This window comes from Pochonia chlamydosporia, chromosome 2 (assembly GCF_001653235.2).
Source record: "Pochonia chlamydosporia 170 chromosome 2, whole genome shotgun sequence".
NCBI lineage: Eukaryota > Fungi > Ascomycota > Sordariomycetes > Hypocreales > Clavicipitaceae > Pochonia > Pochonia chlamydosporia.
Window position 1 is genome coordinate 3,070,005 of NC_035791.1, and position 27,949 is coordinate 3,097,953.

The window sequence follows — 27,949 nt, forward strand, 5'->3', positions numbered from 1 at the left end:
TTAGCGTTGAATTCACTAGACTGTTTATCGACAGACTTTGAGTATTATTGGCATGTGTAATTCAGTCCCATCTAGCATGAGAAAGATGAAAGATGATGATTCAAATCTTGCGTCCACCGAGTCACTCAGCAAGCCAACCATGCCAGCCAGATCCAACATGGAGACACATTCAAATCTTCGCAGCCCCCGAGCGTACCTACAAACCAAAAGTCTCCTTCAAGATCCGAATAGTATCTTCAGGCGACTTGACCGCATGCCCAATCGTCCTAGGATCAGAGTAAATCTCCCAATCATTCCCCCCCTCAAAAGCCTTGTCCCCAAAAAAGTGAATATCCTTATACTCAATACCGCCCGGCTTCTTAGCCTCCTCCTCCAAATGCTTCAAGCAATACGTCTTATCCCACCCCCTCGGAAACACATCAAACGAAATCTGCCCCCCAATCGAATACGTCAAATCCACATCCGGAAACTTCTCCTTCAACGCCTGCACAAACGCCTTCCTCACGCCCGCACCCTTGTCAAACGCCTCAAAGTCATTCCTCTCTTTGGTGCTGGCGTTCCTCCCCACGGGCGAGACGTTAATCATGCCGTTCCGGAACTCGACAAACGTGCCGCGCTTGACGGGGATGTCTAGGTCCGCCACGTAGTGCAGGATAAAGTTGACGAGCTTCTTGTACTTGTCCTCGCCGATCCACTGGATGAAGCTGTTGGAGGGGAGCTCCTGGCCGAGCTTGTAGGCTGTTAGGCCGTTCTCCGCGAAGCAGAAGTCGAAGAGGGTGGTGACGGGGACGTTGCCGGCGGGTTTGCCGATTTGTTCTTGTTGTTTGTTGAGGTCGGAGCCGCCGACGAAGCCGATGGCGCATTTTTGGCGGAGGGCGGCGAGGATGGAGAGGATTTCGGGGGATGCGTCCTGTCTGGATGTTGGTTTTTGTGATGGGGAGAGGAGGGGAGGACTTACTAGGCGGGCGGGGGTGAGGGTGCCGTCTACGTCGAAGAGGCAGATTGTGTTTTTGAGGGGCCGTTCCTCGAGGGGAGGGTAGCTGGTGGTGCTCATGGTGGTGGTTTTGGGGTGAGGGCTTCGTTTTCGAAGGAATGGGAATGAATATAGATGGTTGAGGCGGTATGCTGGATTGGGGATCTTGAACGTGGGGTTGAAGTTGCTGTCTGGTAGCTTCAATGTTGAGTGAGCTGAGGGCGGGGCAAAGCTAGCTCAAGGTCCCTTTGGCAGTGAGGGGCGGTCAGAACTCAGAAGTGGACTAACGAATGTTTGGCAACAACAAAAGTTTAGACCGAGTGAGAAAGGATGCAATTGACACCAATTGATTCCAGTTGAGCTCAATTGAGCCCCAAATCCATCTTGGTATTCAATTCCTTTTTATACTTGTTGCACGAGGTATCCCTAAAGACAGTTGTTCTCTTTTCACAAATTGCAGAATGCGTCACCATTAAAGGACAGCTTACATCAAATTTGAAAGTTGACGCTATCTTCTGTTCCTGGCGGCTGCGATACCCGCTGTCGTTTCGTCTCCGTAATTAAATTTGTATCCGGCACCACTTTCCCTTGCCCTGAGTGCATAGTTGGCATGGTTTGGTGACGCAACTCTGATGACTCTTTTTTAAAATTACCAAGGATCGGACACGTTTGCAACTTTTGTCCCAAGAACATTGGAACCAAACATTGCGGGGCGCTGTTGCAACCCTGCTCGGTGATTTCGGATGCTTCCGAGGCAAATGGACCAAGGTCATCAAGAAAGGCTATATTATTGCCTCTACTTTGTCTAAATACCCAATAGTCCAAGCAAATGCATCAAGTACGCCAATGTATGCTGCTTCTCTCCAGGTTGCCTATCGACGTGCAATTTCTGCACAACAGAAGCAATACCAATCATCCATCCATCATATCGAAATCCTCCAAGACACATGCATAGAGACGAATGTAACAGAGCAAATGAATGTTGAACGCTATGCAACCAAGTCTTCATCCCCCCAAATTCAAAATTCACGATTCCTGCCACACCCCAGTCACTTCCACAACCACGTTGGCAATCGTGCTCAATGTCCACAGTGCAATCAAGCCCCATCCGATCTTGCGGCTCAGTATCCATTTGTTCAATGGCACGATGATCAAGAGTAGTACCAATATTATGAGAAGCGTGACAGCGGAGATCATGAGCGTCGGTCCAACTTCCACACTATATGGACCATATTGAATAGGTCGATCTGGATGCTTCGCGTGCTTCTTGTTTGCATTTTGTACCATCATGAGCACGCCGCCGATACCAATCCCCAGCAAGATATTTAACATTGGGCCTCCAAAGCAGGCAGATCTGGTCAACACTTTGTCAGCAACAATACCAAGTGAATGCAGCCCATACCGAGATAAACTTACAGTGCCATCACTGGATAACCCAGTCGCGCCACCGTTATGTCAGCTACCAAATCACCCACACTGTTGCCAGCGGCGAATATAGTCAGGCCGAGTAACGCCTCTGATATGTTCAAAACGACCCCGAACGTCTTCAAGACACCAACCACCTCCCCGGCAATTGTCGAAATCCACGCGATGCTAATGATAAACCCAAGAAAGCAGAGGAGGAAGTGATATTTGGGTCGCTTGTGGTCTGAGGTAAACAAGAAAAGAAAAGCAAGAAGGATAAGTGACGCAAGAAGGGTATATAATATCATCTTCACTAGTGTTCTCCCCGGGTCCGAAAACTCTTCGGCCATGTTCGCCCATAGAATCATCACGGCAAAAAGAGGCCCTGTAAAAAGTTGCACACAAACAAGCCACCGATTCCACGTCGAGGGTTCGTCATTCGCGTTGCTAATCGATGGCATGTCGGACAGTGGCTTTGCCACGGCATGTGCATTTGTTGTGTCGCCCTGTGAGGCTACTGCGGTATCGTCGTTTTCAAGAGTGATGAGCAACTGCGGGGAGGAAACCTCAACAGACGCACGGCTGTTTCTACGGCTTCGCGTGTATCTTCTGTATCGCTCCCATTCTCCTTCTGGCTCGATCTGCTGCGGCTCGACCGAAACTGGCGGCGCCGTGTGGCCAAGGTCGCGGCGACTAGAATCATCCAGGATAGTCAAGTCGTCCACCGAGCTTTCGTTCGTCTCAGACTCCACAACTGGAAGTGTAACTACAAGTAAAAAGATGCTCGGTACTGATATGGTGCTCAGGAATTTGTCCCAAATGGTCTTCTCACCCCATGCCTGCAATGTCGGAAACAACGTGGCAAGAACAACATGAGGTGGTGGAAGAAGAGAGTATGGCCACCACCGTACAGGCCGTCGAGGGACCACCACTGTCTCCGACATATCTGGAAAGTGGCCATCTCGATGCGGCGCCACCGGCGGTGGTAGCATGAATTCCGTCCTCTCTAAATGCGGGTTAGGCGATACAGCCATCGGCGAGGGTGAGTCGGTGTAACGAGGGAACGGCGACGCTGGAGACGATCCTTCGCTATGGCTACTGCGCCTGCTGGGTATAACCAGGCGCAGAGCATCAGGTTGTTTTCCATGCCCGTGGCCGCCTTCAGCCGCCTTCGCAGTGTCGATCGTGCCAGAAGGGCCAACAGGAGGTGGTGCCAGGCTTCCACCAACAACGTATGGTGTAGAAGTGGTTGTAGCATGAGCTGAGGCAGCCTGCCCAGGAATCCCTAGATTGCTATCCGTGTCGCTGGAGCTCTCTACATCCTCCAATGTAGGAAGGGGCGCCGACGCTACCGCCGTCGCGCCGTATGAAAACGCTCTCTCACGGGGGCCAACTCCAGGGGTTGACACAGTTTCCCACAGACCTGAATCGGGTACCACACTGGTCGTGCCTCTCCTTTCTCGGCCAGTGACATGATAGTCTGAGTAGCTTCTTCCGGGGATATGTGACAGCTGCAGATTACTCTCTCGCTGCAGCTGCGCCAAGGCGGATCGGAATTCCAGCGCCCCAACCAAACTGGGACGTATCGGATTCAACTGAGTCGACCTATTTTTTCCTGTTCGTAGAACACGCATGCTCCGCGACACTTCGGCGGCCACCATTCGTTCATGATCTTGGTCGCTGGCGTCTTCATTCGAGCCTTCTGCAGCACTATCCTGGTCTTGGTTTTCGAATTCGACCCTTGGCCCTCGTTCAAGAGCCGATATGTCCGTCGTTGCCGAAGCACTATGAGAGTCGTCCCTGACATCGTCATGAGGGGTTTCGGGTTCATCGCGGTACGGCTCTCCGGCAAGCTCATCACCTGAGTGTCCAACCATACTGTAGAAATGGCTTCGTGCCTCGCCTTCTCGGCGTAACCGTCGTTTCCTCCTAGTCGAATACCAATGACAGCCGACCACTGTCACCACATATATGATGTAATAGCCAACCATGACCCAGCATTCCCAGAACCGTAAATGCCCATCGGCTAAGAAGATCATTGCAAATGCCACTGCCACGATGAAGAAGCAGATATCCCTTGCATATGTCTTTCTGTCTACGCGGAATTCGCGCACGAGAGCCATGGAGCCGGCAACCACACCGGTGATAAAGCAAGCCGCACCGATGAGCTCGCCAACAGCCATGCCGGGACTGTTGGAGCTCATGGCGGCGAATGTGCTGAATACGTCGGGAGAGCCATTGCCAAAGGCCAAAAAGGTGACTCCTGCGAGACTTTCACTGAGACCAAGAATGGTGGCGATTGTGCTCAAATTGACGCTGAAGAAGTCACTGGCGGCAATACCGATTGTGGTAAACAGCAGCCCAAGCCAAATGATAAGAAGACTGAAACCAATCGGCCTGATACCATTAAAGGAACAGAAGTACCACTCGAGATATGGTACCAGCCCAGCGTCCTCGTCCAGGCAATATTTCTTCACAAACGCACATTGATCCGTGGCAGAATGTACGTCGCCGCACACAGGTTCCTTCTCTCGTCGAAAAAGAGCGCCCTGAGGTGCGTCATGGTGCTGTTCGTGTCTCCCATAGCGATGATTCTGCAGCAACACCGAGTAGGCCGTCAAGACACTTAGAAACACAATGGTGGTGACGAACGGGCGGGAGCGCAAACGGCCCCTTCTGAATTTGGCTGTCGGCATTTTAGTATTGTCTTCATATCGCAGACGACGTCTATGTCATTGATGTCGCAAGTCCAAAGGATTAGTATAGTACCACGGGAGAATGTGGAGAGGGGAAAAGTCGATCTACAGAGGCATCGCAAATGAATGACGATATCAGCTGGGAAAGAGGTCCGGAAGCTTGGGGTCCAGTAAGTACTAAGTAGTTCCATGCAAGAGCGGTACCTTAAACCAGAGGGTTGGGATGCAATTGGCCTGAGCCAACGGCAGGAAGGAAGGTGCTCTGGGAGGCCCCCCGAGGCCAGTGGGCCAGTGGTGTGATTGGACCGAGCAGGCAACGCAGCGGGGGAGATTGATACGTATTGGCACCTAGACCACCTGAAGTGGGCAGTTGACCTTCAAATGTTGGAAATTGGGAATGTATCTGCCCACATGCATCAAATAGAGAGAGTACAAGTTCTGGACAGATATGGAGACCAGCCCAGTCTGGTCTCGTAACACCAGAACCTGGGAAGGCAGGTACAGTACGCGTGCAACTTGGCGACAGTTCATCATCTGCAGTCTGGTTGGTTTCTTCAGTTTCAAGGTTGACGACCACCACACTTGATCGATCCTGGTCCGTAGTGCAACGCCGCATTCTGTCACCTTGCCACCTCAATCAGCATCGCACAGGTTTTTGGCTAACAGACAACGCCATGCACCTTCCCAAGTCGTTCAGCTCCTCCGCATCCTCAAATAGCTTCTCCATCTTGCCGATATCTCGCATGACTTGGTTTGTAAGTATTTAAAGCCTTCTGATAATAGGACGCCGGTTGAACCAGAAGAACAGAACAGACCAGGAAGTAACATTGAGTGGCCGCTATCATGTTTCGGACAAAGAGACCAACCACTCTGTCTGTCAACCACTAGGAGCAAAGGCCATGTATAATGGCAAAGTCGTCGTCAGCGTGATCTGAATGGATTTGCAAGCCCACTCTCTTCCAACATCCGAGGGGGAGAGAGACTTGGCCACCGAACCAAGCCAAGGAAGTCCTAGAGTTCTGCGGCAGCCTCTATCTAGAACCATTCGCTTGGTGCTGAAACATGAACATTATTATGCCGCGAATGTATGATTTCAAGGCAGCAGGAGCCAACCCGCCTGGCTCAAGTACACACCATTCTTATGCCACCACCATTGACCATAATACTCTGTGGATCCGCCTTTCGTGGCACCGTAGCTACGTTCCGACCTTGTTCTTCAGAGCTGCATGCATCTATCTCCAGGATCTTCTAACTCGTTTGTTGTTGTGTGTGGCAACATATCAGTCAGTGCTCCGTCAGTGTTGGGAAGGCATTTGCGCTGCCTTGATGTTAGGTCACAATGGTGCGGCAGGTGATCCGACATGTAGTACGCATGAGGCGCTGTGAGCGTGAAGCTTCCAGCTCGCTTTGAAATCTGGGGGACAAATCGTAGTCGCTGTTCCTGCAGCTAAGCCGAAATGGAAATACAATATTGCATCACAAAGCCCGATAAGTCACTGAACTAGGATACAGCCAAACCCGCTCAGCGGCATTGTTGGAGCAGGTCTCGGCGCACCAGACACAACTTTGAGAATGAGGCACCATGCAGGCTTGAAACCGTTGCCCGCGTTGGCAACATGGCGGAACGATCAAGTTGGGCTTGTCGAATCACGTGCCGCCACCAGCGCCCCCTGTGGGTCGTGCGCAGACGCTGAGCGAATGATGGCCCAGATCCACGGGCCAAAACAAGGACAACGGCGGGCATCCATTTGTGTACAAGCAGCCGATTAGGCATTTTGTTTACTTTGGCTCAGCTGCACGAACCAGGACGCGACACAAGCCATTATCAAGCATACCTCTGCATTTCACCACACAACAACACCAGGAAATGCCTCGGGTTGCTCAAGTTCCTCGCGCCAGAGGCGTCAAATCGACGTCTGATTCTATGTCAGCGTCGCCCTTCAAATCCCCCGTAAAGTAAGCTCCCCCCGCCGCGTGTTTCTGCGAAACCACGTCGCTCCCGTGACGAAACAAGCACCCTTGTGATGCAATTCTGTGCTTGCGCTGGCATCGACAACCCATTTTTCTTACACGGATTCGTTGATTTAGGATCCCTTTAAACGACGATGCGCACGAGAGAGGACAACGAATGCATTCACGAAAGGCTCTACACGAAAAACAGATCAATGAGATCAAAGCAGCGGCGACGCCACGCAAAACCAGTCTGAGGCTGGATGACATTGAAAATGCGTCGCCAGGCTCTGCCCTCGGCACCCCTCGAGGGGGCCGGGTAGGCGAGATCACCGAAGAGGTCATGGTCGGAGGCGTGTCGGTGACGCCTATCAAACGAGTCCCAATTCTGGCCAACTTTGAAGAGTGGATGAAGATGGCAACAGACAACAAAATCAACGCCACCAACTCGTGGAATTTCGCGCTAATCGACTACTTTCACGACATGTCCTTGCTGAAAGAGGGAGATGGTGTCAATTTCCAGAAAGCCAGTTGTACCTTGGACGGATGTGTCAAGATTTACACAAACAGAGTCGACAGTGTGGCTACTGAAACCGGCAAACTGCTGAGTGGTCTGGCTGATAGCAGTAACAAGAAGAAGGGGCGCGATGGGGAGGATGCGGAGGGCGATGAGAGCGAAGATGAGTTGGATGAGGATGGAAATCCCAAGAAAAAACCCAAGAAAAAGGTAAAGGCGACTTGCCCGCTCCCGCCATCAATCTCAAGGTAATGATGGAATCAGTCACTGACGCACACAATAATTAGACACAAAGATCATCAGAGGCCACACTAGCGCCATCCTTCAGCGCGCTGCAACTGAAAAAGTTTGAGCTTGAGTTCACTGTCGATCCTCTTTTCAAAAAGGCTTCAGCGGATTTCGATGAAGGTGGTGCCAAGGGTTTGCTGCTCAACCATCTCATGATTGACGCCCAGGGTCGGATTGTTTTCGATAGCAGCGACGACTCGGGTGATGTTGCGCCAGTTGACAAGAACGAAGATGATGAGATGGAAGGCGGAGACACAGATGCTGACGAAGCCGATATTACGGCTCAGCTCGAAGAGAGACCAGTAGAAGAGGTTCCAGAAGAAGATGAAGAGCCGACAGTGGAGATTGATCTCGCGTCCCTTGGTCAGAGATTTCTGCCGCCCTTGAACCAACTTGACGAGCTCGACGTGTGCCCGTCTCTCAAGAACTTTGATCTCGGAGACCCTTCAGGTTCGATGGATATCCCCTTCCTAAGAGCTCCGGAGGACTGGAGAGAGCAAGACAAGAATCATGCAGTAGGGGATCATTCTGGCATGCTTATCGACGATGATGCTCCTATCGGATTTGACGATGACGACCTCGGCCTTGGCAGCTTTGACATTGGTGGCGATGTTGCTTTCGGTGAGGGTGGTGAGGCCTGGGCTCGTGATGCAGCTCTTGCGCCCCAAATGCGGATATACGACGGAGGAATGGGCGAGGATGGTGCTGATGGCGATGGCTTCGACGATAATGGCGAATACATTGTTTCCATGGTTAAACCTCAAAATGCTGATAAGATGCATGAGGATATCCTTGGCTTCTTTGATCAAGCCCTGCAGAAGAACTGGAGCAGCGCCGAGCATTGGCGAATCCGCAAAATCAAGGATGCCAACAAGCCAACCAGCGAGACGAAGAAGCGCAAGGAGAAGGAACCATTTGAAATTGACTTTGCATCCCCGCTTGAATCAACCGTCGCAGATATAATCCACACGCAGGCCTCCAGCAATTCAGCCATCAGCATGCCAAAGAAGGACTGGAAGTCCAAGTCCAGGAATCTCCTTCCAGATGATAAGCATTTCAGCTCCAAGTCACTTCTGAGCCTCTTCCTCAAGCCAAAGGCTCGACTATCAAAACGCAGAATCATGGGTGGTGGTTTTGGCCCTCACATGGGCTATGGTCAAGACCAACAGGACGACAATCAACAGATCGAGATGGACGAGGCTTTCTGGGCGAAGCAAAAAGGCCCTGAGGACACCGTGCTTCCCGAAGGCGACTACGATGCCAATTTCTTCCAAGACGACGGCTTGCCTTTCCCTGGCGGTGATGACGCTGATGATGATGATCTCGAGTTTGCCGATGCTCGCGAACACTTGTCGCCTGACGGGGATCCAGGCATGACGGAAGCTGGGGGCATGACTGCCTTGCTGGGAGGAGAGACATTCACGAATGCGGCTTTTGGCCATACCCTCGTGACGTCAACGAGAAGAATACGGCCAGAATACGTCAATTATGCTCGAAAAGCCACAAAGGTTGATGTGCGGCGCTTAATGACAGAAATATGGAAAGGCATGGCCTTTGACCATCTCAATGTAAGTTTTAGTCCTGTTTCAGCAGCCCGGTCACGTCACGTCCTCTTTTACCTCTTTTACCTCTTTTACCTCTTTTACCTCTTTTACCTCTTTTACCTCTTTTACCTCTTTTACCCCTCAGTTGCTAACAACCCTACGCAGGACTCGCCCAAGGAGAGACTATCCATGGCAGCTGTCCCCGAATCAGAGGAGAAACCAGTGCCTTCAGAAAACGACCCAACGCTCAACTTTACCGAAGTCATGAATGGCTTAAAATCAGTGTACCCCAAGACAGCCATGAAGGATATCTCAACTTCATACTGCTTTATATCCCTACTACACTTGGCAAATGAAAAGGGTTTGGTGATTGATAAATCAGAAAACTTGGAAGAACTGAAGATCCGCAAGGATTGGACGGCCAAGGTAACTGAGGGAGGGGAGTAGCACGGGATGTCGGTCCAGTGATAAATAATGAGGCAATGTGTATGAATTGGATGGATGGCATGGCTTAAATGTATATATATTTGCAATTGTTGCGTGGATATAGATGCAATATTGAATACGATGGGCTTTCTGCGATAGGGTGGTGGTTGTTTACAGAGGCGTTGGTCGGTGGGTAGCACGTTCAGGCCCAATGCGTTGGGGTAGTACAAGATATCATTGCTTTGGCATACGGGTAGAATCAGAGGCATGAATTAAATCCTAATTGACTGCACCGTCCGACTAAAGTTGTGCTGCAAAGTAACGTTATCAGGGGCGTCGCGGTACGTGAGAAATGTTTATTTGTAGACGCAGCCCATGGCAGAAGTCAGTTGTGCAAAAAGCACCAAATATCTGCAAGCCCCAGTCCAAAAGTCCAATTTGGTGCTCTAGCGCACATCAGCGGGTACGCAAATCAACAAGAAAAAAAAACCCAACGACTACCAAACCTCTCCTGTCTCCGCCTTCCCATCTCCCACCGTAACAGACGCTCGCTCCCTTGCAACATCAAAAGCGTACGTTGGAATCTCACATCCCGCCCACACTCTACAGCTCTCGCCCCAATCCCACCCCCCAGCCTGTGACGCAATCTCAGACCTGGAGCACCAGGGCAAGGCCTCACGAAACATGGGAATCTGCTCGAAATCCCATCTCCCCTCCATGGGAAACTTGTCCATTTGACCCCCCGAGTCCGGAGCATCGCCTCCGGTTCCACTTCGCCGGGGTCTCTGATTGGCTATACACCCCTCTTCGTGCATTTGGCCCCGCTTCCTTGGCCATTGCACATCCCAAGAGGAGAGGGTATTCGAGGGACCCTGACCTGCTTTTTTGTTGGCAGTCGCTTGGGTTGGGTTTCTTGGGATCTGCGATGGGAAATGCGATTTTGCTCCCTTCTGCTCTTTACACATTTGCGTCATTTTTTTGTTTCGATCGTTTGTTGCAGCTTTTTTATCACGTCTGCTCTACCAACCCATGGGTTCAATCGTCGCAATGAGAGTCGCACCTACCAAGGTTGTTATCGGCGTGAGAACCACGGCTGTCCTTGGCTGTATCCCCCTCGAATATGTGACTTGAGCACCTCGAGTCTACGAAATTCTGTGCCACCCATTACCACTCATCACTCCTATTAACAATAAAGAATCACGTTGGATCTGTCTGTGGACATTTCCTACTTCGCAAAAATGGAATTATTCCAGTAGCATTAAGCAATGTTCGTCAAATTTTACCAGCCTGTTTGCTTTGGCTAACATGTACAGTTTGGCTCCGTCCCTTCCAAGCACAGCTCACCTCACGGCCACCAGACTCACTCTCTTCCTCCATGCGTCCTTTGCTCATCTTATGGTCTATCGGGCTCTCAATGATATATCCCTCCTCCTGCCACGATTATCCAGCTACACCTTCGTTTCCTGGACAAAGGGTAACCTTTCCCGAGCATGCGTCTCCCCGCCAAAGAAAAACATAGATTGAAATCCACAAACACCACGTCAGCCCCAACGCCGGTCACAATTTGTCCAAATAAACCACCGCCATTCGGTCCATTTATCGACCCAAGTCAAAGACAAAACAAAAAAAAAATCCAAACAAAAAGGCTACTGGTCGTTCATTTTCGTGACATAGCTTTCGCCTTTGAACATCCGAGGGGTATCGCCAATATTCTCCAAAACAACTTGTGAACCAAAAAACACAAACACCCAAGGAAAATTGAGGCTTTCAACTGTCGACAACGCATTCTCGCATTGTGTTCATGTCAAATTGTAGCCTCGGCATATGCTACCAGCCCTGCAGCGACTTGCCTTTGTTTCAAGTCGCCAAGCCACCAGCGTAGTGGCGGTTGGGCACTATCTTCGACCACCACGTCCCACAATCTCGCCCGCTCTCAGCAGGGCATCCATACCGTTTAAACTGTCTTTCGTTCTGCGGGGTTCCCTCTGAACGGGGGCCGTCTCATCAGTTGTCATCACCACATCTCCCTCACTTGATTGTTCAACTTTCATGTGGTGAAATGGTGAGGAGTCAGATTGAAAGCCTTACAGACCAGTTAGTCACATTACCCGATATATGGATGAATTTGAGTTCACATACCATAACCGCTTGGACCCTGAGCAAAGCCTATTGGCGGCTGTTGGGATTTTAACGTACCATTGGTACTGGCTAGAACTGGGCTAGTCTGCTGTTCAAGGGCTGGAGAACCAACCGAGGTGCGATCTGAGAGTAAAGCGTGGATCGGTAGTGGTCCGTCTCCCAGTGGCCGACCAAAGCTTCCGACAGAACTACCCGATGTATTGGTGCCATTCGATGAGGGCTCGTGCCGTAATGCAGGAGTCCGCCCCCCAGATAAAATGGAGGCACCATCAAGTGATGTCCGCGTGGAGCTATTGGCTGGCCGACTAGCATAGGAAAGCCCTTCCGCACTTGTTGGGTGAACAATTGCCTTTTGTCTGGAGTCGAACATATCAGAAAGAGAGGGCAGGTGATGCGTTGATTCGGCTCGAGGCTTTCCTCGGATTACGGATTGGTGACGGGAATGTGGATGGGGTTCGATTGGGCTTCCGCTATCGAAATGCATCGTTCTTGGAGATGGACCAGCATCATCGTACGAATTATGTGCCGATATGGGAGTCGGTGCAGCAGAGGAATGTTGAGATCCAGCAATTGAGGCCGTGGAGTCCACACGTTCTCTTCGTGTTGGTGGCGGCTCGCTTCCTTGAAGTCGCTCGCTGCTGCTGCCACTTGCGCTTGAGTTGGTTGTGTTTGGTGTTGCGCTGCTGCTCGTGCTACCATGACGCAGCCTGGCAGGCTCAACCTTGGCTCTCTTTGAAGCATCCTGTCCTGATCCTCAAAGTCAGTTGTTTGTTCCATCAAAAACTTGGGACTATACAAGAGCACAAATGCCCCTTCTTTCCGCTCCTTCGACCAGTGGCTTAAGACAGACTCACCTTTGTACTGCTTGGCTTGTCTCTCTTTGAAGTCATGAAGATACTGGGCATACTTGCGGTATTCCGATGTCTTCTTGTATTCCGCTAGCTCCCGGTGGTATTTCTCCTTGGCGGCATTGGCTTGACTCTCATAGATGTCTTTCTCAGCTGGCTGAAGGCTTTGCCAGTTTTCCCCTACCAACTTGGCAATCTCCGTGAAGGTGAGATTTTGGCTCTTGAGGTCTTCCCTCATTTCTATAACAGAATTACACGATTAGTTCTGTACACCAGGGTGCAAAACTTTGCCATTGGGAAAGACTCACTATTCGAGAACAAGACATAAGCAGAAGGAGGTCGCTCAGGAGCATTTTCGTCCGGCTAAAGCCCACGTTAGTCTAAGTCATGTGAACCATGATGGATTACTGACCTTAGGGTGGCGTCGATATTTTCTCTTCGTGACACCATTAGTCTCTGAACTCCCATCCGTTCGAGCCGAATCTCGCCTCAGTCCATCCTGCTTCGACTCGTCCAAACTCTGCTTGGCCGACGAGCTCAAGGACACACTTGGTGCAATACCCCTCGCATTTGCAATACGCCGTTGCAATTTCTGTAACACGAATCGTCAGCAGCCTGTCAAGAATCAGAAGCTACATCCGAGGCATGATCTTACCCTTCGGTGCCCCAACTTTACACCCAAGGCATCTCTATCGGCAGCTGTCAGCAAACACTCGATGTATTCTCTTTGCGCTAACGTTGCGTTGGCACCTACAGGTCCGATTCTTGGATATCAAGAATAGTGTCCCAGGCATCAAAGCCTTGGTCGATAAATGCATCGAGATATTGGGCCAGGCCCAAGTCTGCGAAAACTCGTTCCAGTTCTTGAGTCATACAGTCTGATTTTTAGGGTGCAGCCAAAATACGATTCTGTCCAAAATACGATGCAAAGTTTGAGTTTATGTTGCGAAATGGCCAAGTGGTCGACATCTAAACATATGCTGTGAAGTTTAGAGTGGGCTGGTCCAAAGGACTCGATTATCTCGATGGGCGATAGGTTGTCGGGGGCGAAATGTGGCAAAACGGATGGTTGTGAGCTATCAGAGGGCTCTGATGAAAGTCGAAACACTTGTCAAAGTATGCGGAAGGTACAAGTGGCGAGTTAGGCTGCGGTGGAGTTGAAGCCAATGCGCTCCGAGTCGAGATGCGTTATTCGATGCACCAAATCCCGATCAACAATGGAATAAGTCTCAACTTGAGAGAGAGATAGACACAGCAAGATGAGTGGTCGTGGTCGGGGTCAGACGAAGGTTATGCACATCAACTAGACCTTCCACGCGTTGAGGGGGATCGAAACTTGCGGGCAGACGGAGACGGGATCGAGATATCGAGGTGGCACAAGTGATCTGATGGAGATGGCGAGGGTAGCGAGAGACGGTTCTGTCGAGGATGGATGACTGGATAATAATGGCCACTGCAAGTTGGAAAAGGTCTGGTGGGCTAATGCGTTGAAGAGGTGGGCAATGATACAAACAATGACGATGAGGAGGGACGGCGCAGGAATTGTGCTCCTGATCGATTGCTTCGCTGGGTCAGCGGTGCTGGGGCGGCTGGCTGGTGGGCAAGGGCTGGCTGCCCAGTTCTGGCAAATGACGACAGTACGGCGCTGGTGAGGGTACGGAGTTGACACCGGCGGCTGGTTGCTTTTGCAGCAGCCTGGGATTTTATTTGTTTCTGGTGCAGGCGCCGGTTTTGGATATGACGGTCTCGAAGGCGTCCGCGACGTTCTTTTTTCGAGACGATTGTGCGCAAAGCGTAAGTCGACCGAAGTTATTGGAATTGCCAGTTGTGAACGAAACGGTCGTTGGAATCGATGAGGAGAGGTCTGTCGAGAAGAGAGCACTATTAAGCCTCAGCAAGTGCTTCAACAAAGCCGACAGACACTACGTTCAAGAAAACGGTGCCATGATAACCAAGGCAAACAGAGCCTAGCCCAGTGGAAGATGGTCAAAGTGGAGAGCCAGAGGAACGGAGGAACGAATGCTCAGACTTGGATGCGATCATGGATGGGGATGGGCTGGATGACCCCTGGGTGGGTGTGTGGCTATAACAGGTACATGGGTTGTACTTGTGTATGTTGGGCCACACCAGGCAGGTCTCGCATGTTCCTCTTGCATGGCCGGACAGACACCAGCAACCTAGGTGGCCATTCTTACCAGAACTACGACTTTGGGCCGTTGTGTTGGAGAAGCTGATGATGGGATCCGGGTAGTCTGGTCCTTCTGAAGCTCTACGCCAGGCCGTGACGACTTACACTTGACTTGTTGACTTGACACATTGCTCCCAGATCTGCTGTCCCCGCCTTGTCAACTTACAACTGGAATCAAACAGAGTCTGTCCAGTACAACAGCGCCACTGCTTCACGTCTAGCCATTTCTGCGATATTCGCGAGCCATCGAAATGGGATGCCTCTACGTCGCTGTCTGTCCCAAATCGCAGTGCCTCCTCGTATTAGCTGGTAGTGAGACCGTACTTGGTATCCGCCTCGTTTCTGACCGACAGGCATGTCACGCATGGTCTTGAAGTACTATACATTAAATACGTAGTCTGTATTTCCAGGGCTCTCGCAAGCAAGAAAGGTGTGCCGATCTCAGTTTGGGTGGGAGCTTGAGCCAAAACTCGGCTGTACCTACAGTAGCAGCTTTCGGACGGTTAGGGCTCAACTCAACCGAATCCAAAAAAAAAAAAAAAAAAAAAAGTCCAGACACAAGCACAGACAGTCTTGAAGTTTGCAAGGAACATTGAGGCAGAGAAGGGATGTCAAGGTTGGTATGGTCGAGTTGGCGGTTAGATTGACGCGACCCTTGCAACTCGTGGCAAGCGGCAATCGGGAGTGCAATGGCAATCGCCATAAGACCAAAAAGACCGGAAGCCTGAATTACTTATTATCCATCAAGTGCTTTTTCGCACCATACTCCGTACATAAGCCATTTATCGCCAAGCTGCTCCATAGACCAACCCAAACGCCAAACGCCAAACGCCATGGCGGACAAGCGGAGTCCGGGAATGGCGGCCGGCAGAGCCTAACAAGCCCGGAGACCAAGAGTGCAAGGCAAAGTTCAGCAGAATGGAGTATTGCTTGACAGATTAAAGGATTGAATGATATTCTCACCCAGGACGAGGCCCGGCAAGGCTAAGTTGGGCTGAGGGAAGGTACATAAGCTCACATGCCGGTGACCGTTGGGACATGATGTAATTACATCTAGACTAAGCGGGCCTTGGAGCGTTCTAAAAGTCGCCAATGACGCAAAAGACGGCTGCGATCCCTGCAAATGTCACAACTTGATGCCTCAACCGCCATGTTCGACTTGATGGGAAAGGCAAAGAGAGAAATACAGGGTGAGTGCCTAAATCGCCTGGTTTATCTGCAGCGTCAGGAGAATACTGCGTCTTGCATCGTACTGCAACCACCACACTGAACCGTTATGATGTTCCTGATTCTGGTTCATGCTGCGAACAAGCCGTCTGCCTCAAGCCAACGATACTACATGACACAAACGCCATTTCACTAGCCCTGCGGTCTTCCAGCTTCCAGATGAAAGAATGGAGTTGGCGCCCATAATAATAAATTAGTACACACATACTCTTCCTTTTTCCTGGTTTCACGAACCCTCCTCTGCAGGAGTAAATTCCGGTGTGCATCCCTGGCTACGATACAACTGAGCAGCCATGCCAGGGAAGGTCGCATGCTTTTTTTTTTTTCACTAATCTTCCGGATGGGATGGATATGCAATGACGCAAACAGAGCGGTATGGACCTTGGAGGCCCCATTCTACTAATCAGCCGATTCGCGTCCCAGAGTATTATACTACCCCAGCTGTCGGGGGCCAACTGCCTAGGTAAGGTGTAGGTGTAAGTGACGTGCTCTGACCATGGGATAGGACAGGGACCAGCGTAAGACCCGAACCAGGTGTGTCACGACTTTGGTAATAATAAGACTCTATATTAGTATCATATTTGGAGAGAGTGAGAATCTGACGAAAGGTACCAACCAGACACAACACCAACTTACACCGTCCATGTTGTTCAGCGGTGTCAATGTCCCGTACAGCCGAGTCGCTGGAGCTGCTATATTCAATCCAGAGGGTTGCCAGCAATGCAAATAGTCAGACCAGCCAGGAACGGCGCAAGCATACCAAATTACTACCCAGTCGCCTCGACCGCAGAAGCAGAAAGTGCGATTACCGGTCAAGTATCCGATCATGTTCCTGGGAATCGTGATCCGGTCGACGTGATCTGCATGGGGGTTCGGATAATGCAAAGGTGGGTAAATTAGAGTTTCCTTAGGAGCCGTAGGAGTGAGTACTTGGGAAGAACCTAGAGTACAGCTCCAGTAAAAGGGCAGAGAGACTTCAAGGACTCAACGCCCAACAGCCCTGCGAGCTCCTAGTGATGCGGAAGCGACTTCAGATTGGTTTCCGTTGTTGGTACTGTCTAGATTAGTCGTGACGATTTAGCGGGCCTGTTCGCCGTGGCTGTTAGTGACACACGGGGGAAAGTCTGCTAAGCAAACACCAGACAGCTACCGGACGGTACCGGGACCATACCATGCCTGTCATCCAGCACTGTCACTGTAATGTTGGTTGAAAAGAGTGGTTGAGTGGTTCAGTCTGGTGTGTCTGGATTTAGGAGAAATCTCGATCCCAAAGAGCACAGAGCACAGAGCACAAAGCCATGATTCGGGATTGGTTCGGCAACGGCCACACAATCTTCCGCAGTCTATCGACCAAGCGACCCCTTGCCCTTCATGGTCTCTCATGGGGTCCCAAAGATGGAAAATACAACCAATAGCATCCGCTTGACGCACTCCAAAGCGTACGCCCCTGGCGTGAATTTTCCTGACCTGACCCAAGGCATTGGCTCCAGAACGACAACCGCGAGAATCGACGTTTACACTGATGATCGTAAAAATGGAATCTCCAAATAGGCAGCCCGTGGCCAAATGCCAACCACCCCTTGCGCAGCCACCGCGTTGGAAAAGTCGGGCATTGGTAAGGGGACCCACGGAACACGACAGCCATTGAGTTCTTGGTTGATGCGACTTTTGCAGAGCAGCACCCAGTTCTGTACAGCGAAACAATCGAATCAGGCCCTAATTAAGAATGGATGGGGGATGGATGGAGATGGGCGATTGATGATGGGATGGTTCATCGGGGTCCTTGCCCAGAACTACCAAATGTCAGTCGCACGTTCCCCGCCAGCTTCACCTTTAGCATCACAATGCCATTTCAAGATGATGTCGATGATCCGCTGATGCCATGGTAAGGGCGAAGACTGGGGCCCGCCATCTCCAGGCATGACATATTGCCAGAGAAGGAAGAGTTATCGATCGTCACCATCTCTTGGTTTACGCGCCGACTTTGCATAACACCACCTGCTTTGTATCAATCAGCTCTTGTTAGTCCGTACACCATGCCATCATCGAAGGAAGCATTGTCATTTTGTGCAGTTCCAACCCCAAAAAAAAAGCCGCATGTTGCAAGACCTTGACATTAAGCATCGTGGTGGTAAGCTAAAGTTGACTGACTGTGGGGTGTAACAGGCCACTCACTCTCTTCTGGCCTGGCTATGTCATTCCAATTGCACGTTCCCTGAGGACCTGGCTCATTAACCTGAGCCAAATCAGCGGAATGAAATTTGGTCTCCTCCTTCGAATTGGTGCGCTGCGTTGGTCTTTTTCTCGCAGTCCAGAAGTCATTTTGCTTCATCGGGGTGGTTGTGACTGTGTGGATGTATATTGACATCCTTGGCTTGTTTTAAATTTGAGGATGCCAACAATCATGAGTTGACGAGAGACATTCGGGGATGCAATCCAGGATCACGACTCTTCAAGTTGACGCCACTGCAAAACACAAAACATGCTTACCCGCGAGCTAGGATGGATGGCTTTCATGTCGAACGGCTCGTTCTCTTTCAACCTGGAGCGTTGATCCACACTTGAAGCTGTGGATAGCAACAGATGATGCAGCCATCATGGAACACGGAGTGTGGTGTCTGTCGTGGGAATGGTTGAAATGGGTTCTCCAAGGGCGTTCGGGGAGAGAGGGAGGGGCGTTTCGCCCTGGTCGGGCCACATCCTCATCATGGGGACGGTTTGGACGGGCTTGGGCAATGGGATTGTGAGTCCACTGACCAGAGATATTGGGATGCAGGTTTGGAATCTCGATCCCCATCCAGCCAGTCCAGATGCTCGTACGAAACGGAGATCGCAGCAAGACGGCACTAGAAACAGCCATCGCAGAAAATAAACGGAATCCCAAAGCATCACCGTTGGATCAGCATATTGGGTGCTTTGTGTGGCATGGATGATCATTCGATCTAATACCTGTGCCAGGTTGCCAAAGTCGAGCACTGCACTTGCAAACAAACAAGGACACGGCCAAGTCAAAATACGCCAGGTTGACTGAGGTTCCCAAAAACACCAAATACATAGTCATACGGACGCAAAAATGGAACGCGGGTCTCGTCCGTTGACGGCCCAACTGTGACAGACGGTGACGGTGTGGCTGTCCTATCCGAAGCGTTGGAAGACAGTCCTGAGGTCCTCCTTGGCGGCAGTCTGTGCTCCAGCCATCCGCATGTTGTTTGGAAATCTCGATTCACTCACTGATGGGCAATTTTGTCCTTTTCCCACCCGCGAGGAATCCAGAATGCGCATTTCACGCCGCTTTCCCCTTCCAAGACCAGCCGTGTTCGCCACTCGGCCAATTTTTCACTTTTTTGGTCACCTCTCAAGTCATTTCTTTGATCCTTCTTTCAATCCGGGAGCCTGTCCGGTCTAGCTGCAGGTGCAGGCCAGACCTGGAGCAGCCCAGACTCTTCGGCAACCAAAAACCAACGATGTGGTTAGCAAAAAGCAGGCCTCCTCTGGCCTCGTCCACCAGACGCATTGCTCCAGGCCAGGTCGAGTTTGTCGGGACCACTGTGTTGACCATGCAATCCCGGCAACAGCGAGATTCTAGACCCGTCAGAGGGGCGTAGCGTTAGACATGTGTCGTCGAGTGACTGGGGCGGTACATGGACTCTCCCACTTTCGATGAGTCTGGTCCTCTTTTTTTCTTTCCAGTCATTGAATGAAAGCCCCCATTAGTTCCACAGCTCCAAGTTCCTGAGGCCTATCCTTGGCGTTGAAGTGCCGCTTTGGAAAAACAAAAAGTCGACATGAATACCCTACAGCCATTCATCTTGCATGAGGCTGAATAGCTTAGGCTTGTTCCCGAGAGGGGAAATGGCCTGATTTTGGTCTCTCTTTTGCGCCTACAAACCTGCGCTTGCATGGATGGAGGGTGCATGGCCGGCAACGCTCTCAGGAATTGCTTTTTCACTTTCCCATTTCTCCGGTCAAGAAATACCCTGAAAACCGGGGGCATGTGAGAATATGTGATTCTGCGTGGTATTTCCGCCAGTTGCAGTACTCCAACAAAGCCTCTGCTGGAAAATGTGCAGTAGCCTTTCAATGTCTCCGAGTCCGATCTGACCCCATGGCCAGCACTAGTCATGCTCTCTATACCGACTGTCTGACTATGTATGCACCATGTCGGTTAACGAGTCAAGGTATCGGAATATAGTTTGGAGGTAGCAACAGTCGGCTGCAACGTCTTGACGCTAAAAGACGGGTATCATGGCTGGCTGACGGGAGACACACAAAAAAAGAAAGCACGTGGAATGGAATATTCCGTCACAAAGTGGCGGCCATGAATCACGATACCATGTGTAGGGTAGCCTCACCGGTGCCGGACGCCGAGCGCCCCCCAAAACAAGAAAAAGTTACCAGTCATGTACAACATTCTGTGCCTCAAATGCAGTGACATCCTGCATGCCCCGATTCAAGCCTCAACGGGCCGTGCATTCCGGGAATCTATTCCGCGTTGCCCCGGCCCGATATGATTGTAAAACAGGGCCGGCAGCCACGTCTAAGCTGGCTGAATTTGTGTACTTGCATGGCTTGATATGATGAGAGGTCGTGGAACGTGTGAATATGATATTAGCAGATGTTTACCAGTAGGGCAAGCATCCAAAGTAGCTCATGTTTAGTAATAGCATAGGGTAGGTGTTTGAATCATAAACTTCGGAATATGATCTTGCTAGCCATCTATATGTGATACTCTACTATATGTCCATGCCAATATGGAACATATTCCATCTCTTCTTCCACAGCACACGATCAATACCATCAATAATACAAACTATACCGAAATGATACCCACTAACACCAATCATCATTTCATCCAACTCACTTCCTACAAAGGCAGCTTGAATAACATATAAAGAAGCAACCGCCGTAATCCACAAACAACAAGTCACGTGAACTCACCACAAAGAACGACAACAACCGACTTGTAAATACAACAAACAAACCGCCACAACACCACACAGCCATGCCCGCAAACAAGGAACAACCCTCGAAAGAGGAGCCCGGAAAGCCAGACCTAGCAGAGGTATGTATCCCCTGCGAGAAACACGACAACAAGAGCTAATGAAGAATAGGCATACCGTGAGATAACAAAGTCACTCATCCTATTGCCTCTCCCGCGTTAGAATCACGACTAACTTGTCGCAGGGGCGAACAGGCCGCCACGGCACTGGAAGCGAATCTGACGAATCTGGAGTCTAAGCTTGATGCTATGCTTGCGGCGTTGGAGGCGAAGACGGAGGAAGCGGAGGGGAAGAATGGCTCTCGGGATTGAGATGCCCGTTTGAAACATTAGAGATACACACAACGCATCATTAACATCACCATCATAAATTTGATATCCTGTCACACATTGCACTCCTCACCACCTAGATAATACGTTATGTGAACAAGGAAAAGCGCCCCACGCGCTACTTTCAATATTCGCTAAATAGAAAGCCACAGCTTATCCATCACCCTCATCATGTAAAAGTGTAATATGAAACCCCATTCATCGCCTGACTGACCGCCTCAACAGGCAACTCCATCGTCTCAGTCTCACCAGGTACAAAATAATATAACAAAACAAAACCCATGTTTCGCTATGCCATTTTAAACCCCATGTTTCCTAGCATCAAGATTCTCTGACGTAGGAAAAAGAAACGGGGAATGTTGATATAAAGTCTCTTCTTACGCGATGCCCTCCGTTTCCTTCTGCAGTGATGTAACCCTTTTCCATCCATTGCAAAAAAAGTAAAAAATCAACGTGGCCAACTATGGTTTCAGCCGACTATGTGACCCATTCCAAAAAAAAAAAAAACAAAAACCAAATTCAGTAATTCGACCGATTTAAACTGGTTGCAAATGAGAAGAGCGAAAACAGCCAAAAAAAAAAAAAACAACAGAAAAAAACCATCGACAGCGAGACCTATCCCCGAAGCGTCATTATGTAAAATACAAGTTAAAAAATAATAATGGAGAAGCATGAGTTCGCAGTAGCAACATTCTTTTCGTCTTTTCGTGCCAAATGAAAATCATAGAAAAGGAATTTCCTTGCTGTCTGTGCCCCAAGTATAGCAGCAATGCCAGGCCCAGCAAATAGGGAGGGATGCCGATGCCGATGATGAAAAATTGTCGTAAACCGGCCTAGGGGAAATCATCACCCAGGGCCTTGGTGATATATACATGCACACATCAAAAGAAGTCAAAAGTCTTCGTCGGCGCAGATAGTACCGTTGAGACCTGTACCACGGCCAAAAGTCCACACGACTAACCAGAGATGCTTCGCATGTCAGAGAGATCACGTCGCTGCCTAGACCAAGGATCTTCCTCTTCTGCGGAGACGATTGATGGAGTCTCTCCTTCTTGGCTAGCCATTGATTCTCGTGTGGTCATCGATCGGTTCTCCAAGGCCGGACGGAGCAGGCCCTGATCACCCACTGCCTTGCTGTTCCTTGATTTTGCATCGGCTTGAATCGCCAGCTCTCTCTCCCGGTTCTTTTCTAACAACGGGCCACCCAGCGTGGCACATTTCAAAATCGTTTGGATGAGGTGATTTTGTTGCAGTGGTTTGGCGAGATACTCATCCATTTGCGCTTGGATACACTTCTCACGATCACCCATCATGGCATGCGCCGTCAGAGCGATAATGGGGGTTCTGTGTGTGCCCATACCTCGTTCGTAGTCACGAATCTTGCCGGTAGCCTCGAATCCTCCCTGCAAGTCCACGTGTTAGTCAAAGGAAAACACTCGCATTGGGTCAGATGCAAAGAGTAGTCAACTTACCATGATGGGCATCTGGACATCCATAAGGATCACGTCAAACTTCTTCTCCTTCACAGCCTCGACAGCTTCCCACCCGTTGCCCACAACGGTGACTACATGATGATACTTCTCAAGAATCTTGACGGCTAATCGCTGGTTCACGGTGTTGTCCTCGGCAAGCAAAATATCCAGTGACTTGGTATTATCAGCCAGCGATGGAGTTGCCCTGTTCTCAAGTGCGGGTACCATGCCATTGCCGAGATCGACCAGCGTGCATGGTGTAGTCATGTACGAGGTGATGCCGAGGTCCAGGCAAGACTTGAGGCTAACATGGACAACAGGGGCCAACAGGACAATGGGCAAGTACTTGAAGTCATCGACTGCCCTCAGTCTCCTGGCTGTGTCAATGGAGTCGACGAGGATGGCATCATATGGCAACGCGCCGCCAGCCTTGAGTCTGGTGAGGGCAGAGCTCTTCTCAGAATCAACCACGACGGGGTGTAATCCGATCTGTTCCAGCATGTCCTTGATATCCGCACCAGAGCTCGACTGAGCCTTATCAACAAAGAGCACTTGGTGGCCACGGTACGGCTTGAGCTGCTTAAGAGTGCCTTCCGTGTCATCGACCGCGAGCCTGACTCTGCAAGTAAAGTGAAACTGACTGCCTTTGCCCGCTTCACTCAGCACCCAGAGGTCACCTCCCATCAGGTTCACCAGGCGTTTTGAGATGGAGAGGCCGAGACCTGTGCCGCCAAACTTGCGAGTCATGGATCCATCTGCTTGCTGGAATGTATCGAAAATGAGGTTCAACTTGTCCTTGGCTATGCCGATGCCAGTATCCTCAACGACAAATTCAATGGCGTACTCCCCCAGGCCGACCTCGTGCTGATTGGCCCTTTCCTTGATGGTAAGACTAACTTCACCATGTTCCGTGAACTTAATCGCGTTACCCACAAGGTTAAGAATAATCTGCCTAAGACGGAACGAGTCTCCGATCACATGGTCAGGAACGGAGCTGTCCACCTTGTAAGTAAGGTCCAAAAACTTCTCATTTGCCTTGACGGCTAGGGTCTTGAGGGCATTGAAAACAGTTCCTCGCAACGTATACGGGATCTCTTCAACCACCATTCGCCTAGCCTCAATCTTGGAAAGATCCAAGATGTCGTCGATAATCGTTAACAAACTATTGGCAAGGTTGTTGACGATGTTGAGCATCTCGCGTTGGTACTGAGTCAAGTCGGTGTCCAGGGTCAACTGGGTCATGCCAATAATACCGTTCATGGGCGTTCGAATTTCGTGCGACATATTTGCCAAGAATTCCGACTTGGTCTTGTTTGCCAGTTCGGCAGCCTCCCTTGCCTGTGTGTTTCTTTGAATACTGTCTCGCAGGTTTGATATCATCTGATTGATCTTTCGCTTGAGCTCGTCCATTTCACCTGACGCCTCGACGTCGACAAGTTTGGTGAAGTCTCCGTCAGTAGCCAGGTTCGTGATATCGGAGAAGGCTCGCACTTGTGTCGTCAAATTGCTAGCCATTGTGTTCACATCTGTTGTGATCTCCTTCCATCGTCCATTTAAGCCGGCGACATCTGCTTGGGCACCCATCTTTCCGTCTACACCGACATCCTTTGCAACTCGTTGCACCTCGTAGCAGAAACTCGACAGTCGTGACACCATGTTGTTAATGGTCTCCTTTAGAACTTGTATTTCGCCATTGGCCTCCACATCAATGGTTTGACTCATATCGCCGTTTGCAATAGCTTGCGTGACAGCAGAGATGCTTCTTACTTGAAGTGTAAGATTTGACGCCATGGTGTTGACATTTTCGGTGAGGTCTTTCCATTTACCCTCAACGTTGGCGACTTGTGCTTGGCCTCCCAGCGTACCATCCGTGCCGACTTCTCGAGCCACCTTGCTCACTTCCACAGCAAAGGTTCCAAGCCGGTCCACCATCTGATTGATGGTGTTCTTTAGCTCCAGAATCTCACCCTTGACCTCAACCCCAATCTTCTTAGTCAGGTCACCTTTAGCGACAGCGGTGGTAACCTTTGCAATTTCTCGCACTTGCGTAGTCAAGTTCATGGCCATGCCATTGACGTTTTCTGTCAGGTCTCTCCAGGTTCCTTCAACATCGTGAACGGTGGCTTGGCCACCAAGCCGTCCCTCAGTACCGACTTCTCGCGCAATCTTGGTAACTTCCCTTGCAAATTGTGACAGTTGGTCCACCATGGAGTTGATTGTAGACTTTAGTTCAAAAATTTCTCCCCTGCAGTCGGCCTGCACCTTCTGAGTGAGGTCTCCCTTGGCGACAGCCGTGGTGACCTTGATAATGTCTCGCACTTGGGTCGTCAAATTGTTGGCCATGGCATTGACGTTGACTGTCAAATCGTTCCACATGCCCTGCACTCCCCCTACATCTGCTTGACCGCCGAGAATACCTTCAGTTCCGACATCTCTGGCGACTCGCGTCACTTCGGACGCAAAAGTTCGTAATTGATCCACCATGGTATTGATAGTTTGCTGAAGCTGGAGAATTTCACCTCTAGCTGGTCGTTCAATTTTCTTGGTCAAGTCGCCGTGTGCAACAGCCGTTGTAACAGAGGCAATTTCGCGCACTGCATGAGGTTTGCGGGTTAGTTTCCAGAGGCCGGTCAAGTTTTACAAATTTGGGCCATGAAAGCGCCATGAGAAAACAAAAGGCATGTATGGCGTACCTTGATCAGTGAGATTTTGAGCCATTACGTTCACTACAGACCAAGTCCAAATAGTTAGTTTAGAAGATAAAAACAAAAAGGAACGAAGCAAATCCAAGATTGGGGTTGTGTGATATATACCGTTATCTGTCAATTCTTTCCATGTTCCATCAACGCCCCCGATGCGGGCTTGGCCACCGAGTAGACCTTCGGTACCGACTTCACGGGCTACTCGAGATACTTCGCTAGCAAAGATTTGTAACTGATCCATCATTGCATTAATAGTTCGCTTGAAAGTTGTAATTTCGGGGTCCATTTCGACGGTGTTCATGCGGACTTTCATGGTCAGGTCGCCGCGGGCGACAGCGGTGACGATTTCACCAATCTCTCGGAGGGCCTTTTGGAATGCCTCGTTGGCCTTTTGGTGTTTCCACAGCTCCCGTTCAAGGGTGGCTACACGCTCTTGCTCAAGCATTGCAAGAGCACGCTCCTGTAGCTCCTTTTGCTCGAGAAGCTGGGCGTTGACGCCAGCAAGCTCCTGTCGTTGGCTATCGAGGAGCTTGGACTGGTCGTCCACATGTTCTCGCAGTCCTTCCAGGGCTTCCTTGGTCAGCTGGCGAGGCAAAAGTTTCGGACAATCCAAGCTACCTTGATGGGCGTGGGCCAATTTCGTCTTGCTCGAAACTGCCCCTCGATTGCCCGCGGGCGATGAGCCTGCATCCTCACCAAAGAGGGAGTCGTTGACTTCATTTGGTGTTTCAGGGAAGACGGCCGTGGCCGACGCACTTGCTCTGTTCTCAAGCTGTCCCACTCGGATAGTGAGTTTCTGGAGTTCAACCTCAAGAGCTCGTTTTGCAGCGGTCTCGGGACCAGGAAGGGTAATTCGGGACCCAATGTTGGCAGATATCGAGGAAGACGGCTTGGGGTCGGCGGCGAGCGAGGACACAACCTCAGCTACCGCCACCAACATGGAGTCGTCAACCATGTCGGCCAAGTTGATATGACTGCGGCGTCGGCAGTCAGGCGGTGGAAGGGGCACCGTCTATCGAGAGGGATGTATAAAGAGTAGCGGCGACAGTCGAGTCGCGGCGAGACACAGGGAAACTGCGTCTCGACGGGAAATGGCTGGCCAAGGAGAAGAGGCAGGAAAATAGAAAGAACGAAGAAAAGCAATAAATCGTAGGGAGGATCGTTGTTGGCGAAATTCGCTTCGACAAATATATCTCAAGGGCTGACTATCAGATGATCTACTGGCTGACCAGCATCATTCACAAAACGCTCGAATGGGGGGTTTAACTGGTCCAGAGAGACGAGAATGAGGGAACTTCTCTCTCTTCGTCCTTCTCGAAGTCGATAGTCGGTCGTCGTGGGGCGGCACAATGCTGCGGACTGTGAGACGCAACTTGACGCCTTGAATTCAAATGCAAAAGGGGTGGAAGCCGGATGAAAACGACGACCAGAGGAGACAACAAAATCCTACTCTGACCTGGCACTGCGCTCGACAAAGCGGTCACCAAAGATGTGAACGGCACGCAGCGACGACAGAGATGAGGCTGGAGTAGGAAAAGGTGTAGGATTGCACACACAGGGCGATGGACGAACAGGAGAGGGAGAGACGCGCGAGAGAGGTGGAGGCACCAACGGTTTAGCCAGACCAGGGCCAGGATAAGAGGAGACCAGACAGGATTGGGTTGGAGCTGGTGTGGTCCGGTGCTAAGTTGGGGGGGGCAGGGAATTGACATTGAAGCGACCACTTGAGCAGTTGACCAGACGGACGGGGCTGCGACACCCCAATACTGCAAGATTGTCAACTCAATTCAATATCTCACTGGGTATCTACCTCATAGTACTCCGTCCTCCATGTCCGTACCAGACATATCTTCGCTGACCAAGCTTGACTTTACCAGGCCAGGCTGCAGAGGATCGCACTGCACCGCACGAGACCACATCGTACCGCACCGCACTGCACAGAAATGTACAACACCACACCGGCCGGTGAGAGCGTCTGAACTTGGACGTGGAGCTGGGGTGGTATGGTCTGGTGGCAGCCCTGGGCGGGACATCCAGTCCATTAATCTTGTCACAATTTCGTCACGGGAGGCACTAAGCAACTGCACTCGGGCGGGACATGGTCATTGTATCCGATGCTCTGTGCAATGTTCGTCGTGCATCAAAAAGGGGACGACGACAATGGACTGACAGAAGTTGATTTGACCTATCGACCAGTTGACAGGTCGACGTCTGTCTCGGGGCTGCGCTTCACCATTTCCGCAGCC

At 50.7% G+C, this 27,949-nt stretch overlaps 10 protein-coding genes across 10 annotated transcripts; 5 read left to right on the top strand and 5 right to left on the bottom strand.

The window, feature by feature from the left end:
- Positions 1 to 196: 196 nt before the first annotated feature.
- VFPPC_13382 (phosphomannomutase) lies at positions 197 to 1,054 on the bottom strand (the record flags this gene model as incomplete). The annotated part of the gene is made up of 1 exon (XM_018291159.1): positions 197 to 1,054. The coding sequence occupies one exon, from the start codon at positions 1,052 to 1,054 to the stop codon at positions 197 to 199; it is 858 nt and encodes a 285-aa protein (XP_018147127.1).
- Positions 1,055 to 1,999: 945 nt separating this feature from the next.
- Positions 2,000 to 5,073, bottom strand: VFPPC_03037 (sodium/calcium exchanger protein; the record flags this gene model as incomplete). The annotated part of the gene is made up of 2 exons (XM_018282590.1): positions 2,000 to 2,327; positions 2,390 to 5,073. 2 exons carry the CDS (start codon positions 5,071 to 5,073, stop codon positions 2,000 to 2,002), a joined length of 3,012 nt encoding a protein of 1,003 aa, XP_018147128.1.
- A 1,062-nt stretch (positions 5,074 to 6,135) lies between these two features.
- On the top strand, positions 6,136 to 6,459 carry VFPPC_17544 (hypothetical protein; the record flags this gene model as incomplete). The annotated part of the gene is made up of 1 exon (XM_022429244.1): positions 6,136 to 6,459. One exon carries the CDS (start codon positions 6,136 to 6,138, stop codon positions 6,457 to 6,459), a length of 324 nt encoding a protein of 107 aa, XP_022285729.1.
- A 481-nt stretch (positions 6,460 to 6,940) lies between these two features.
- On the top strand, positions 6,941 to 9,819 carry VFPPC_03038 (condensin complex component cnd2; the record flags this gene model as incomplete). Its single annotated transcript, XM_018282591.1, has 3 exons — positions 6,941 to 7,029; positions 7,162 to 7,750; positions 7,828 to 9,819. 3 exons carry the CDS (start codon positions 6,941 to 6,943, stop codon positions 9,817 to 9,819), a joined length of 2,670 nt encoding a protein of 889 aa, XP_018147129.1.
- A 1,874-nt stretch (positions 9,820 to 11,693) lies between these two features.
- VFPPC_03039 (high mobility group, superfamily) lies at positions 11,694 to 13,658 on the bottom strand (the record flags this gene model as incomplete). The annotated part of the gene is made up of 7 exons (XM_022428306.1): positions 11,694 to 11,881; positions 11,938 to 12,684; positions 12,792 to 13,025; positions 13,094 to 13,148; positions 13,198 to 13,377; positions 13,441 to 13,474; positions 13,540 to 13,658. 7 exons carry the CDS (start codon positions 13,656 to 13,658, stop codon positions 11,694 to 11,696), a joined length of 1,557 nt encoding a protein of 518 aa, XP_022284586.1.
- Positions 13,659 to 17,766: 4,108 nt separating this feature from the next.
- VFPPC_17543 (hypothetical protein) lies at positions 17,767 to 18,078 on the top strand (the record flags this gene model as incomplete). Its single annotated transcript, XM_022429243.1, has 1 exon — positions 17,767 to 18,078. The coding sequence occupies one exon, from the start codon at positions 17,767 to 17,769 to the stop codon at positions 18,076 to 18,078; it is 312 nt and encodes a 103-aa protein (XP_022285730.1).
- Positions 18,079 to 18,697: 619 nt separating this feature from the next.
- VFPPC_15598 (hypothetical protein) lies at positions 18,698 to 19,060 on the bottom strand (the record flags this gene model as incomplete). The annotated part of the gene is made up of 1 exon (XM_018293351.1): positions 18,698 to 19,060. The coding sequence occupies one exon, from the start codon at positions 19,058 to 19,060 to the stop codon at positions 18,698 to 18,700; it is 363 nt and encodes a 120-aa protein (XP_018147131.1).
- A 373-nt stretch (positions 19,061 to 19,433) lies between these two features.
- Positions 19,434 to 19,805, top strand: VFPPC_15599 (hypothetical protein; the record flags this gene model as incomplete). The annotated part of the gene is made up of 1 exon (XM_018293352.1): positions 19,434 to 19,805. One exon carries the CDS (start codon positions 19,434 to 19,436, stop codon positions 19,803 to 19,805), a length of 372 nt encoding a protein of 123 aa, XP_018147132.1.
- A 2,680-nt stretch (positions 19,806 to 22,485) lies between these two features.
- On the bottom strand, positions 22,486 to 26,658 carry VFPPC_03040 (two-component osmosensing histidine kinase (Bos1); the record flags this gene model as incomplete). The annotated part of the gene is made up of 4 exons (XM_018282593.1): positions 22,486 to 22,932; positions 23,002 to 25,595; positions 25,695 to 25,727; positions 25,815 to 26,658. 4 exons carry the CDS (start codon positions 26,656 to 26,658, stop codon positions 22,486 to 22,488), a joined length of 3,918 nt encoding a protein of 1,305 aa, XP_018147133.1.
- Positions 26,659 to 27,533: 875 nt separating this feature from the next.
- VFPPC_15600 (hypothetical protein) lies at positions 27,534 to 27,872 on the top strand (the record flags this gene model as incomplete). Its single annotated transcript, XM_022428973.1, has 1 exon — positions 27,534 to 27,872. The coding sequence occupies one exon, from the start codon at positions 27,534 to 27,536 to the stop codon at positions 27,870 to 27,872; it is 339 nt and encodes a 112-aa protein (XP_022284587.1).
- Between the last annotated feature and the right edge of the window lie 77 nt (positions 27,873 to 27,949).